The 15,185-nt window shown below is 42.6% G+C and overlaps 1 protein-coding gene and 1 long non-coding RNA gene across 6 annotated transcripts in view; one reads left to right on the top strand and one right to left on the bottom strand.

Moving 5' to 3' along the window:
* LOC128688879 (E3 ubiquitin-protein ligase Mdm2) overlaps nt 1-13,857 on the top strand; it is a 103,571-nt gene extending 89,714 nt beyond the window's left edge. For all 4 annotated transcript variants that reach the window (XM_053776903.2, XM_053776902.2, XM_053776901.2 and 1 more), the window contains one exon: nt 10,246-13,857. In XM_053776903.2, the coding sequence (XP_053632878.1) occupies nt 10,246-11,199 (954 nt within the window). In that variant the 3' untranslated portion in view covers nt 11,200-13,857. The remainder of the gene's footprint in view (nt 1-10,245) is intronic.
* On the bottom strand, nt 12,776-14,779 carry LOC138852768 (uncharacterized). Of its 2 annotated transcripts, none has more exons than XR_011392067.1 (2): nt 14,750-14,779; nt 12,776-14,483 (listed from the first exon to the last, which is right to left on the bottom strand). It is a non-coding gene; the product is annotated as an uncharacterized lncRNA (long non-coding RNA). The 2 variants fall into 2 exon arrangements; XR_011392068.1 differs by having other exon boundaries at nt 14,724-14,764.
* Nucleotides 14,780-15,185: the final 406 nt, after the last annotated feature.

The raw sequence follows: 15,185 nt of genomic DNA, 5'->3' as shown, positions 1-15,185 counted from the left end.
ACTCTCTCATTGACTTTTTGACAACAACTGACTTACTTCACAAATTCTGATACCTTCAGCCCTTTCTACTTCAATCTCTTGCTACCCTCTACCCCCGTACTATCCCCAGCCCCGCTGTTTTCTGTAACCTACTGATCATCCCTCCTCCCTTCTGCCACCCAATATCCTCGCTTCCTTCCCTACCCTGCAGCGCTGTATAGCCCTTGTGGCTTAGCGCTTCTTTTTGATTATAATAATAATTTAAGAAGAAAGTGATTTTGACCCTGAGTTTAGTGGCTTTGAGGTGGATGTGGCCACAAGTGGTCGAGGAAATATCAAAAAACCTCGATAATAACCCATGTGCAATGTTTGTGCAACACCCTTTCAGAATGTTGTATAGCCTATGCCCTAAGTAATGAGAAACAATTCTGGCTGGCTAGCTGGCTGGCCAGCTGCTTGGTGGCCAGCTGTGTGGCTGGCCGGCTGCTGGCGGCCTGGCTCTATCTCCGTTTATCTGTCTGTATCTATGTCCATCTGTCTCTGTCTTTGTCTCTGTCTATCTGTCTCTGTCTATCTGTTTCTGTCTTTCTCTGTCTATCTCTTTCTATCTGTCTATCTCTGTCTCACAGGTACACATAAATACAAGTATACATATTGTAAATTACCTAGGATAACCCAAAAAATCCAGACAAAGTGCTATACTCTGCTTGAAGATGTGAGTAAATGTGATGACGCAGTCTTGTGGCTCTCTCTGAGACAGAGAGCTAGACGGATAGACAGGGAGCTTGACAGACAGACAAATACAGATATGTTTGTGTACCAGCGAAAACAAAGGAGGGCAATGCTCATCAAATGTCACCTCTAATTTTTTCATATCTGCTGAACCCTCCCACACCCTCCTGTATGCTCATCAAACATCAGCTCTTATCAGATGTTATCTCATCATGTCACTGTCAGGGTGGACTTTGTTTTTCATGCTTCAAGGCAACTTATTTTTTATTATTATTACATATTTTTCTCCTCCTGCTCCTGCTCCTCCTGCTCCTGCTCCTCCTGCTCCTGCTCCTCCTGCTCCTGCTCCTCCTGCTCCTGCTCCTGCTCCTCCTGCTCCTCCTGCTCCTGCTCCTCCTGCTTCTCCTCCTGCTCCTGCTGCTCCTGCTTCTGCTCCTCCTGCTCCTGCTCCTCCTGCTCCTGCTTCTGCTCCTCCTCCTCCTGCTCCTCCTGCTCCTGCTCCTCCTGCTCCTCCTCCTCCTCCTCCTCCTCCTCCTCCAAAACATTGCTGGGACATATAAATACTTTGTATTTATTCCAAGACAATAGTAAATGGCCAAGGCAGGTGTAAATGTCCACCTGTCAGTGTGTTTGTGACAATGGGAGTACAATTTCATTACCTAATACTAGTGTCAGAACAAAGATTGGTTATGAAATGACAAGAACTACTATAATTTGTAATTATCAGAACATAAAAATTATATAAAATAATACGAAAAATAGAAAAAAAGATATATCGGCAACACTTTTGCAAGCGGCAGCGCTCCACGTTGCCGTCAGGTGATCGCCAAGTGTCAACTTTGCGGCCTCATATCTCGGTAAGTACTGACTCTAAAATTTTTTTTCCTATAACACTTAGAAAAATGTGCTCCTTTTTTTTTTTTTTTTTTTTTTTTTTTTTTTTTTTTTTTTTTTTTTTTTTTTTACCCTTTGATTGTCGCAACCCCCCAATCCTGCGGTGTCTCCTGGTGTCGCAAAATTTAAAAAAAAAAAAAATTCTTATGAAATGATAGAGAATCTTTTCCCGATTGTAATGACACCAAAAAAAAAAAAAGAAATTTGATGGAAAACTGACGGAATTATGCTCTCGTGAAGTTAGTGACCTCGGCGCTGTTTACAAATCGGCGATTTCGCCCACTTTGAGCCCTATTTTTGGCTAATTCCATTGTTCCAGTCACCCAAACTCATAGCTATTTCTTTAGAACTCCATTTTTTCTATCGGTTGAGTACAAGAAACTGCCCATTTACTGATTTCAACTACCTAATAATGTGGTCAGAAATTTGCAATTTGGCCAATTTCACGAAAACTAAAAAAAATATGACAATTTCAAAATAAGGTCCAGAATGAACAATGCAGACATTCCTGGCTCTAAAATAACATTTTCTTTGTTCGTCAGTCATGTCTCCAGGCCCCTCCGATATTACTCTTGCTTTCTATTTTGAATTTTTATTCAAACAAAAAATAGAAGACTTACTGTTATGAAGACTACTGCAATACTGTAATAATTGTATAAATAACATCAACCCATTCATGACTGCATATTAGAATGGCTAGTTGGACATTTATTGGACAATGGCATCATTTGTTTACTTTTGAACATTGGCAAAAATCAAACATTTCCCCTACTTTGACCTCTTCAAGGGGGGCTCCTTGGCGTGGTGAAGAGGCTCTTGGTCTGAGGAATTAGACCTGTCGGTCTTCTTCCTCAGACCGAACCTAATTACCCCCCAATCTCCCCTCCCCTATCCCATCCTCCCCATCCTCCCCTTTTTCCTTTCCTCCTCCTCCTCCCCACCCGTCCCTTTTGCCCTTCCTCTTTTTGGCCTTTGGGATTGCTCCCACAGGCGCGCTAGTTCCTAGGTAGGGGAAAGGATACCGGGGTCTATCCCATTCCGTTGAGGTTCTTGGCGGTGGCGTAGTTTGCCGTGGAATCTGGATCGCCTGGGGATGTCCCGATCCCTCTCCGGTATCCCGGAGTAGCTTTGGGTGTCTTTCGGGCGACGGGTGTATCTCTGGAAGCCACCTTTCGGATTCCGGGGGTGGTGGCCGAAGGAGGTATGCTTTGTGGCGGATATCCGGCCGCCCTCTCTTTTGTCCACCGAGGTAGCTCGGCAGATGTGAGGTTGCTATCCCGGATTGTTAGTTTACTAGCATGATGGGTGGGGTATGGCACGGGTTCCATGCTGCATCTGCGCTACTTGCGGTGCTGAGGTCCTCTTGGGCGCGGAGGGAGATTTCTGGCCCTTTCATTCCTCCTAGGAACTATCCCTCCCTGGTCCCCCCCTTTTTTTTATTCTTTTTTTTATTTTTATTTTCTTCTTTCTTTTTTTTTCTTAAAAACAAAAAGAAAGAAGTAACCTAACCATGGCAGCCCTAGTCCATGAACCTACTACCCCCGGGCCCCTTCTTGATACCGCACCCCGTTCTGACCCCGCCTCGTCTTTGGACCACTCTTCAGACACTCCTCATGCCTCTGTACCTATTGCCGGTGCTGTTTCCTCACCCGCTTCAGGTACTGAGGCCTCGACTGACTCCTTTGATTTATTGGACCTTCGCTCTCCTCTGACTATGCTTCCGGCCTCTCCCTCTACGGTGCGGCAATTTTCAAATCGCCGACCCGTTCCACGTCGGACCAACTCTGGTCCCACGCCTAAACGCCAACGACAATTACCTGCTGATGATACTTCTCCACCTTCTCGTTCTTCTCAGAAACGATCGACACGTCCTTCACTACCTTTCCACGCTCAGTTTCAGACTGAACAATGGACTAAATTCTTCACTTTATGACCGACTTCCTCTACTGCCTATCTTTCTGACCACAGTATTGGCAAGGCACTCCTACGCCATGTTGGTAAAAATATTTCTTTTCATGCTCTTAAGAGCGGTACGATCATCATTACCGTACAGAATGCTACCCAGGCTCATGAGCTCTCTCGTCTTTCCCATATCGATACTGTTCCTGTCACTCTTGACAAACATCATTCCCTCAATTCTTGTAGTGGTACCGTCATTCTGCCCCATACCATAGTTCAACAAAATTTCCAGACATGTGGCACTGACATTCTTGAACAGCTGGAACTCCAAGATCTCCCAATCCTCAGGGTAGACACTTACGTTCTTCCTGCCCGCGGGCGGAGACGATACCCTAGCAATGTGGGTCGTTTAACTTTTGACAGCCGAGAACTCCCATCCTCAGTTTATATAGCAGGACATCGGTTACAAGTTCGAAAGGTGATCCCTACACCACAACAGTGTAGAAATTGCTGGCGATTTGGCCATCCAGCAAAATATTGCAGATCTATCGCCGAATGCCCAGTCTGTGGTGCCGATGACCATTCTAATACGTCTTGCAATCGATCTCCCTCTTGCCTTAACTGTCATGAGGCTCACCCTTCGTACTCTCGCCGTTGTCAAGTCTATTTAAACGAGCGGGAAATCCGTTACCTCAAAGAGACAGAAGGTCTCCCTTATGCCATGGCAGTTTCTCATCTCCGCCTCCAAGGGAGACTCCCACGCGTTTCTTATTCCCGTGTTTCAAAACGTCCCCCCACTTCTGGTATCCCATCTTGTACACCCACCTCTGTGGTTACCTCTCCCATAGTCACTCCTGTATCTAATCCTTTTGCTGTCCTCGGCTCAGATGTCCCTACTTCAACGCCTCAGTCTGCTCTCGCTTCTTCGTGTTCTCTCTCACAAGCCTCAGTATCGACGAGACCTCGTACGACACCTCCTCCCAATCGTCCCTCTACTTCTCAAAAGTCAAAAAAAGGTCCGTTAACACCTCCTACCCATCTTCCACCTCCTCATTTTACCCTCCCTGTCTCTGTCCCTGGTTCTCCCCCTCTCACTGGCTCAGTTACAAGTGTAGAGGTTCACCCTCCTCCTCGTACTGTACCTTCCTCCCCTGTTCCCTCCCAAGTTTCTTCCTCTTCTGCCACCTCCCAGGTTCCTGCCTCTTCTGTCCCCTGCCACGCTTCTCCAGTTCCCTCCACCCTTTCGCCCCCCACTACCTTGGTACAGTCCAATACAGTTCCAATCTTTACTTATCCTCCCCCTACCATTTCCAATATTGTCTCCCATACGACGTCTCTGAATTCCGAAACACTTGAAGCAATCTCTGAATATATTGCAGAGACCAAACCATCAATGGACACTGATCCACCTTCCGCTCTTTCTCTCTCCTCTGCTCCATCTGCGCAACTCCTTTCTTCACAGCGCACCGTTCCTTCGCTGCTTGAACGTTTTCCACTACCTCCGCATGTGGACTTTTCTAACCCCTCTAGTCCTTAGGAACCCTTACCTGCGGATTTCAAGTATCTTTATCATTGCCAATCATGGCCTATTTACAGTGGAATATACGCGGCCTCAGGGGTAATCGGGGTGAGCTTCAGATGTTACTCTCCCAGTTTTCCCCTGTTGGTGTTTGCTTACAGGAACCAAAATTACACTCTGCTGTTATTTCTCCCATCTCAGGCTATAATTTATTGTATTCTTCAGATCCTTTTCCTGATGGGACCTTTAATGAAAGTGCCCTTCTTCTACGCACTGATATTCCGTACCATCAGCTATTTGTTCATACTTCGCTGCATTACACAGCAGCCCGTATCCACTTACATAGGTGGTATACACTCTGTTCTTTATATCTCTTTCCTTCTCGGGCATTATCTATTCCGGATGTTGCCTTTCTTGTTTCGTCATTACCGCCACCGATTCTGTTACTTGGTGATTTTAATGCCCACCATTTCCTCTGGGGGGGTCTCACTGTGATTCCCGTGGAATTCAGTTAGAGGCTTTTCTTGCCACCCACCCCCTCCATGTTTTAAATACAGGTACTCACACCCATTTTGATCCTCGGACTCACACTCTTTCTTGCATCGATCTCTCAGTCTGCTCTTCCTCCGCCGCATTAGACTTCACTTGGTCTGTTCTCCCGGACTTACATTACAGTGATCATTTCCCAATCATTCTTACTTCCCCTTCATATTCGCCACCTCTTCGCACCCCACGCTGGCAATTTGATCGGGCAAATTGGAACCTTTACTCACACCTAACTGTTTTTAAAGAGGTTCCTTCTTCATCCTCCATCGATGAGCTTTTACACCTCTTCTCGTCCTCCGTTTTCACCGCAGCTTCTCATTCTATACCCCAAACTTCGGGCAGGCATTCTCAGAAATGCGTGCCTTGGTGGTCTCCTGCTTGTGCTCGTGCAGTACGTTTGAAACGCGCTGCATGGGGCAGGTATCGGTACAATAGAACCACAGAGAGACTCCTTGATTTTAAACAGAAGCGTGCGATCGCTCGCCGTGTCATCCGTGACGCTAAACGCACTTGCTGGCGAGATTGTTTCCACCATCACCTCTGCTTCCTCTATGAGTGCAGTCTGGAGAAAAGTACGAAAACTGAGTGGTAAATATTCTCCTGACCCGGCTCCTGTTCTGCAGGTTGCCGGTGTTGATATAGCAAACCCACTAGATGTTGCCAATGAAATTGGCAATCATCTGGTCCGTATTTCTCAGGGACTCCATCTATGCCCCTCATTTCTTTCCTCAAAGTCTGCTATAGAGTTAGCACCCTTGGACTTTTCTTCTCTCAGAGAAGAACAGTATAATGTGCCTTTTACACTTCAAGAACTGGAGGCAACACTCTCAGCTTGTCGATCATCGGCAGCTGGGCCCGACGACATTCATATTCGTATGCTACAACATTTACATCAGTCAGCCCTTGCAGTCCTATTACGCCTTTACAATCTTATTTGGTCACAAGGAGTTCTTCCACAGCTGTGGAAATCCGCCATTGTTCTCCCTTTCCGCAAACCAGGCACTACGGGACATGAAACCTCCCACTATCGTCCCATTGCTCTTGCCAGTGCAGTTTGCAAAGTAATGGAACGCCTAGTAAATAGACGTTTAGTGTGGTATTTAGAGACACACAACAGTCTCTCCACTCGTCAATATGGCTTTCGTAAGGGACGTTCTACCATAGACCCCTTACTACGCTTGGATACGTATGTTCGTAATGCCTTTGCGAATAACCACTCAGTTATTGCCATATTTTTTGAGCTTGAGAAGGCATATGACACAACTTGGAGGTATAATATTTTAGCCCAAGCCCACTCCTTAGGCCTTCGAGGCAATCTACCATCCTTCCTTAAGAACTTTTTAACTGACAGGCATTTCCGTGTTTGGGTTAATAATGTGCTCTCCCCGGACTTTATCCAAGCTGAAGGTGTCCCCCAGGGATGTGTTCTGAGCACAACACTTTTTCTCCTTGCTATTAATGATTTGGCCTCTAGTCTTCCATCAAATATTTGGTCATCACTCTATGTTGATGACTTCGCTATTGCCTGTGCAGGCGCTGACTGTCACCTCATTACACTTTCTCTCCAACATGCAGTCGACCGTGTTTCCAGTTGGGCCACCACACGTGGGTTTAAATTTTCCAGCACCAAATTACTTTCACTAGACGCTCTGTCATCTCCGATCATCCTTTTTACCTCTATGGCTCCCGTATCCCTGAACGTGATACAGTCAAGTTTCTGGGCCTCCTCTTTGATCGTAGGTTATCCTGGAAACCTCACATTACCTCTCTGAAGGCAACTTGTCACAGCCGGCTGAACCTTCTTAAAACCCTTGCTCATCTTTCATGGGGGGCTGATCGTCGAACCCTCCTTCGCCTACATTCCACCCTTATTTTATCGAAACTTGATTATGGTGACCAGATCTATTCAGCGGCATCTCCTGCTACTCTCTCTAGCCTTAACCCCATTCATCACCAAGGATTACGTTTATGCCTTGGTGCTTTTCGCTCTTCCCCTTTCGAGAGCCTCTATGCAGAAGCGAACGTTCCATCCTTATCCGATCGCCGTGATGCCCATTGCCTGCGCTACTATGTACGCTCTCATGATCTCCGCAATCCTTCCATTTATAGAATGGTCACTGATATTAGTAGACATTCTTTATTTGTTCGCCACCCCTGTTTACTCCGTCCCTTCTCTCTTCGCCTTCATTCTCTCTTGTCTTCTCTTCAACTACCACCTTTCTATGTACATGTAGCATCTCACTTTTCCCTACCCCCCTGGGAAGTTCCAGCTGTTCGAGTCTGTTCTTTCTCCCTCCCTTGCTTGAAAGCCCAACTGTCTACGGTCGCTTCCCGCTCTCTTTTTCTTGACCACTTTCACTCTCATTCTCATGCCATTGCTGTGTACACAGATGGCTCTAAGTCTTCTGACGGAGTAGGATTCGCAGCAGTGTTTCCGGACAGCGTCGTACAAGGGCATTTACTATCTTCGGCTAGTATTTTTACTGCTGAATTATATGCCATCCTTACAGCACTTATCCGTATTGCATCTATGCCTGTGTCATCATTTGTGGTTGTCTCAGACTCCCTTAGTGCTTTACAGGCTATACAAAAATTTGATACACCTCACCCCTTAGTCCTCCGTATCCAACTTTGGCTACGCCGCATCTTTACCAAGCATAAAGATATTGTTTTTTGTTGGGTCCCTGGTCATGTTGACGTACAGGGCAATGAACAGGCAGACACTGCTGCGCTGTCAGCAGTACATGACCTACCAGTTTCTTATAGAGGTATTCCATTTACGGACTATTTTGCTGCAATATCTTCCCACCTTCACACCCGTTGGCAACAACGTTGGTCTACTATGCTCGGCAACAAACTTCAATCTATTAAACCGAGTATAGGTTACTGGCCGTCTTCTTATCACCAGTGTCGAGGTTGGGAGACTACTCTCTCCCGTCTTCGCATTGGCCATACTCGTCTTACTCATGGATATCTCATGGAGAGGCGTCTTGCTCCTCTCTGTGAGAATTGCCAAGCTCCATTATCAGTCAGCCACATTCTGTTGGACTGCCCACTTTATCAACGAGCACGCAGAATTTACCTCTGTCGTCGTCTTCGCTCCGCTGCTCTCTCTTTACCTTCCCTTCTCGCTGATGGACCCACCTTTCATCCGGACTCTCTCATTGACTTTTTAACAACAACTGACTTACTTCACAAATTCTGATACCTTCAGCCCTTTCTACTTCAATCTCTTGCTACCCTCTACCCCCGTACTATCCCCTGCCCCGCTGTTTTCTGTAACCTGCTGATCATCCCTCCTCCCTTCTGCCATCCAATACCCTCGCTTCCTTCCCTACCCTGCAGCGCTGTATAGCCCTTGTGGCTTAGCGCTTCTTTTTATAGTAAATCAATCAAAATCACCTCTATTTCTATAATTTGTTTTCCATTCTATCAAATGAGACCAAGAAAACGAGAATACAACCATAAATACTATACGAAAATAGACCACAAAGTCGGCATTTTAATTAAAAAAAATGATCGGATTTTTTTTTTCTCATTATGCACTGCGTGCTCCAGGATTTTTTTTATATGGTGCACACTGACCACATAGACCCATTCTCTCACATGTGGGCCTACCAGCTTTCTCCTGCTTGATTTGAAGCCGCTAGAATTTACGAGTATTTATACATCAAACACGGTACCTCGTAAGACATATATATACGGCCGCGACAGTCAAAGGGTTAAATAAAAAAAAAACTATTTTTTTATTTTTTCAAAATATTCAGGGCACTGGGGTAGTGAACGTATATATGTGTTTGGACCATTTACGGGTTAAATTACATTTCACTTGTAAGACGAAGAATGAGGGGAGACATGATCAAAATGTATAATTGGAAGATGGGTACTAATTTTTTTCTTCCTCAACAAGTCGGCCATCTCCCACTGAGGCAGGGTGACCCAAAAAGAAAGAAAATCCCCAAAAAGAAAATACATTCTTGAAGATGTCCCTCCAAGAGAGAACATGCAATAATGGATTCAAATTAGATAAGTTTAGATTTAGAAAGGATATAGGAAAGTATTGTGTTGGAAATAGGGTAGTTGATGAGTGGAAGTCTATGTAGTAGGGTGGTTGAAGCTAAAACCTTGGGTAGTTTCAAGTTTAGGTTGGATAAATACATAGTGAAAGGGGTTGTACAGTGGACCCCCGCATAACGATTACCTCCGAATGCGACCAATTATGTTAGTGTATTTATGTAAGTGCGTTTGTACGTGTATGTTTGGGGGTCTGAAATGGACTAATCTACTTCACAATATTCCTTATGGGAATAAATTCGGTCAGTACTGGCACCTGAACATACTTATGGTGTGAAAAAATATCGTTAACCGGGGGTCCACTGTATTTGAGTGGGACTTGTACATGAGTAAATAGATTTATCAGAGCTTATTGTTAGGGTAGCACTGAAAGTGGGTTGGGCAGATATTCTGCTGTTGGGTTGGATTGTAAAGGACCTGCCCAGTATGGGCCAACAGGCCTACTGCAGTGTTCCTCCTTTCTTATGGTAAGTGATAGCCTCTGTTGATGGGATGGATAGCCTCCATTAATGGAGACTGATATGTCTAATTGGATTTCCCTTGTGCAAAAAAATTCATTATCATGCTATTCAGATATCACAATTTTTTAATTTTTTTTTCAGTTGAGGAAAAGTTGGTTGCCAGACCCTCCCAAGAGACGAAAGAGAAAGCCCCGACCCAAGAAGAAACACTCTAGGCGTAGATCAGACTCGGTTCAGTCAGATGATCAGCTTGGTACAAAAAACGCGATACCTGAAGAAAACCATTCGATAGGATCGACGTTGTGTAGTAATAGTGGTAGTAACCAAGATCTTGAAGAATTACCAAGGACGTCTTCAACAGCTTCAACTGTGTCCTTTGAAAGTGACTCTCCTAATGTAAATTGTTTTCTAGGTCAATGTAGTTCTCAAGACTCTGGGATTTCTTTGTCTCAGGATATTTTAATAGATTTCAGTGATGAGTGTCAAATGGGAAAATCCAGATCAAACACAATTGATTTTAAAGTTACAGAAGCCCAGTTATCAGCAAAAGATCTCTCCACAAGTCAAGAGGCTTCTACTTCATCAGGTAAGAGTTCAGCATCTACAACACCATCAAATGCAAGCAGTAGAAAGCGCAAATTATCTCATTCAGAAAATGTTGGATGCCATAAAAGAGCTCGACCCTCAGAGGTCAGTGAGCTGGGTGAAGAGAGTGACAGCAGTTTCAATGTGGACATTAAAGCTAAAGCCAAAGCCTTTGATAAGTTGTTGGAATATGCTCCTGCTAGAGAATGGGTTAGATCTGCAGTTGGAATGCAGTTTCTGTCCTCTTCCAATAAACAGGAGGTTAATTTTGAGGAAATAGTGGCAAATAAGAGTATGTCATCTTCAGCTTTTGAGTCATTAGAGTCCTCAGAAATTTCAAACTTATGTGTAATTTGTTGCTTACGTCCTAGAAATGGTTCTATTGCTCATGGCCGAATTGCCCATGTGGCAACTTGTTATCAGTGTGCCCGACGTCTGCTCAACAGTGGGTCTCGATGCCCTGTATGTCGAAGAAAAATACACATGGTATGTAAAATTATCACGCTGTAGAAATAATAAAATGAACATCTTAATTTGAATATTCTGAATATCACACACGCACTCTTTCACAAACACATGCAAAAGTACATTAGTGGCTATATTTCTTTTGAAAATTGAATTTCGTATACTGTATTTCTTAAATACAGTAAGCTCTTGTAAAGCTCCTCTATATAGAGCAGCTTTTTGTAAACACAGTTGAAAAAGCACATCCAGAATTAACTAGTGTGTGGAGAGGCCTTCATAGTACGTGCTGTTTAATTTTGGATACATGTTTTCAAATGCATTTGCCCAAAAATCACACTATTTAGATGAGCTCTACAGGCATAAACTGTCTTATTCCCAAGTACATTATTGCATTTCAGTATAAATTTTGTAGCTTGTTATACTAAATTATATCCTTGTGGCTATCAGTGAGGTCCATACAACTGATGGGTTTATCCTCTTCATAACTGAGCACAGATATCTTCACTTTGAAAGAATTTTATAACTATGATTTTGAAAGATTTTAGATGAAGCAATACTTAGTTTTATCATCTTGTGTTAATTTCCTCTTCACTTTCTCCTAAATATTTTTTTTTTTTTTTTTTAAAGCATTAGCCATCTCCCACCGAGATAGTGACCTCTAAAAAATGGAAATTCTTAAGTTTACCAGATAGGCGTGCATACTTTTTGTTTTTATCACATTAGCTGTTTGCCACGTGGGCAAATAACTTAATGAAGGTAATATGTTAAAAAAAATTATGATTGCATTTCTAAAACTACAATATTTAGATAAGGAATTGTAAAGCAGACATGTATTCATATACAGCCTCTGCTCACTTAGCGACGTACTCGTTTACCGACAACTCGGACTTACGACGGGCTCTCTGACCAGTGTGCATACCTAAACAATGTATATTATAGCTGATTTCCTGCATTCTGTTTATTACAATATGCAGTACACTACTATATAAACATTTAACAATGTTATAAATGGTGCAAAGTGACATTAAAACAATGTCAAAGATGGTTGACATAAACTCGCTACCATTAAAGTATGCTCCTTGTTTAGCAACAAATTCCTTTACCGACATGGTCTTAGGAACTGAACTCTTGTCATTAAGTGAGGAGAGGCTATATACATTTGTGAGCCTATGGTGTAAACTTCTCTTTATAGCTGGTGCTTATACTTTTGGATATCTGAATATTGAGGTATTGTGCAAAGTAACAAGAGCACTGACACAGCTCAAGTCATTTTATATTGGCTCTTGTATGTTCATTCATATTCTCTCTTGTAAGGTCTGTCACTTCCTTTCTTGTGCCAGAGGATGGAGAGGGAACCCCAAGGTATATACCTACAAAGATACATAGTTTACAAATGCCTTACAAGTAGCTTAATTAATGGGGCCACTTGCACTCATTTTCTATAACACTTGATTATGATGTCAGTTTTGTTATCAGACATTACTGACCACATGACAGACCCACTAAAAATAAATGGAGGCTTAGAAAAATCATTATTTCCTAGAGAGCAACAACATATTTATTGCTATTAGATGTGATTAGTTTCATAGGTTTTAAAGAGCCAGCTTTTTAAAAATATAGGTCTCCAAAAATCTTGCTTAGATTGGAATAAGTTATATGTAAGGTTAATTTATATCAATACAATATGTGAAGATGTCATCATAATGGGTTGGAAATGTATCCTTTTACACGAGGGAAAATAACCACACCCATTGTTCATATACTGTTGTTACTTAGTATATAATAATCAATGTTAATGAATCATACAGCAATGCTATAACATAACAAAGAACAGCAGCCAAAGACAAGTGCGGTTAAGCTTGGATTTGTAATACAGGACATAGAGCTAATATGTGAAAACTTTCTTCCTGACAGTTTTTACATTAACATACATTTTGTTACTATTTATAGAGTAGCTTACATCTGTACAAGGTCATTACTAATTCTGTATAGTGTTACAGTATTTAGTTATTTACACTATATAGTAAATTATAGGAAGTGACCATTCATACCTCATGGTGTTATGTATAAATTTATAATTCAACATGTTATTGATATTTGAACTATAGTGTTGTGCATTTCCTGAGGTTTCATGTAGAAATGTACAGGGGTTAGGAAAATTTTCAAATCAGATTACAAAATTATGATGTTAAGAATGAAGTTATATATTTAATCAAACCCAAAACCATTAATACACCTAGGAAATTTTTCAGGAAAACTGGTTAGTAACTTCTTAAATTAGTGTAAATTAGAGCAACTCTCTTAAAGCTTCACCTTGATAAATGAAGGATGACTTGTAAGAAAGACTTTGGAAAATGCCTGGAATGGGTTGATTTTTTTTGTCATGTAGTAAAACTTAGTCATTTTTGTGGTATTTGATTGTACTCTTATTTATGAGTAAGAGTATAAAGCCATGGGTGAAAAATTTGTTTGGTTATCACTGTGACACTTTCTTTTCATAGTTAGGGAGTCATGTGTAGTACAGTGGAAGCAGTTTCCATACAGGGCTTCAAAAATAGATACAAGAGGACTCGCCTATGTAAATCATTCAGAAGTTAAGAGACAGAGCTGGAGTTCATCCCTTGCTGCTGCTGCAAAAAAAAAAAAAATGGGTTATTACAGTGCTGTATTACATAATTTATTTGGCTACTTTTTTGATGATAAGCTTTGAAGTAAAGTTAGGGCATTTTGAAATGATGAATAATTTTGAAAAACCTATGGAAAATTTTTTATGTATGTGAGGAGGGGAGGGGGTATTCATGAGTGCAAATTTTTTCTTCCATTTTCTAGGTCTTGGTCATAAGCTAGTCTTAGTTTACGTCACATAAGATTTATGCAATTATCTTTAATATATTTTTAATTCAAGATACACTAAATTGTTATTTTTTATACCAAAGACTGCAAACAATATATTGATATATATATATACAAACCAACACATGTACATGAAATTCATAACTTAAACTCCCACAATTGTACATATAAAACAGGATTTCGACAAATAGTGAAGTACATTGGGTAGTACAATGCCATCACTTTAAAGGAGGGGTTTGAGATGTTGGCTGTTTCAAGGGACGTCTAATCTGTCATATCATATCTGAGCTTCTCTACAAAGACAGTGATTACATATGAATGATGGTGAAAGTGTTGAATGATGAAAGTTTTTTTTCTTTCTTTCTTTCTTTCTTTTTGGGTTACCCTGCCTCGGTGGGAAACGGCTGACGTGTTAAAAAAAAATATATGTATTAAAACACCTACACACCTACCTACACACACACACACACACACACCTTCCTACACACACACCTACATCTTCCTACACACACACCTACACCTTCCTACACACACACCTACACCTTCCTACACACACACCTACCTACACACACACACCTACCTACACACACACCTACCTACACACACACCTACCTACACACACACCTACCTACACACACACCTACCTACACACACACCTACCTACACACACACCTACCTACACACACACCTACCTACACACACACACACACACACACACACACACACACACACACACACACACACACACACACACACACCTTCCTACACACACACCTACACCTTCCTACACACACACCTACATACACACACACACCTACCTACACACACACACACACACACACACACAGCTCGGACTCGACCCCCGCAACCTCAACTAGGTGAGTACACACACACACACACACACACACACACACACACCGACACACACACACACACACACACACACACACACACACACACACACACACACACACACACACACACACACACACACACACACACACACACACACACAGGAGCTCGGACTCGGGGCCAGGAGCTCGGACTCGACCCCCGCAACCTCAACTAGGTGAGTACACACACACACACACACCTACACACACACCTACCTACACACACACACACCTACCTACACACACACACCTACCTACACACACACACACCTACCTACACACACA

The sequence above is a fragment of the Cherax quadricarinatus genome, chromosome 16 (genome assembly GCF_038502225.1).
Source record: "Cherax quadricarinatus isolate ZL_2023a chromosome 16, ASM3850222v1, whole genome shotgun sequence".
Taxonomy (NCBI): Eukaryota; Metazoa; Arthropoda; class Malacostraca; order Decapoda; family Parastacidae; genus Cherax; species Cherax quadricarinatus.
The sequence above is the reverse complement of the archived record's forward strand: the minus strand, read 5'-3'. Positions and strand labels throughout refer to the sequence as shown.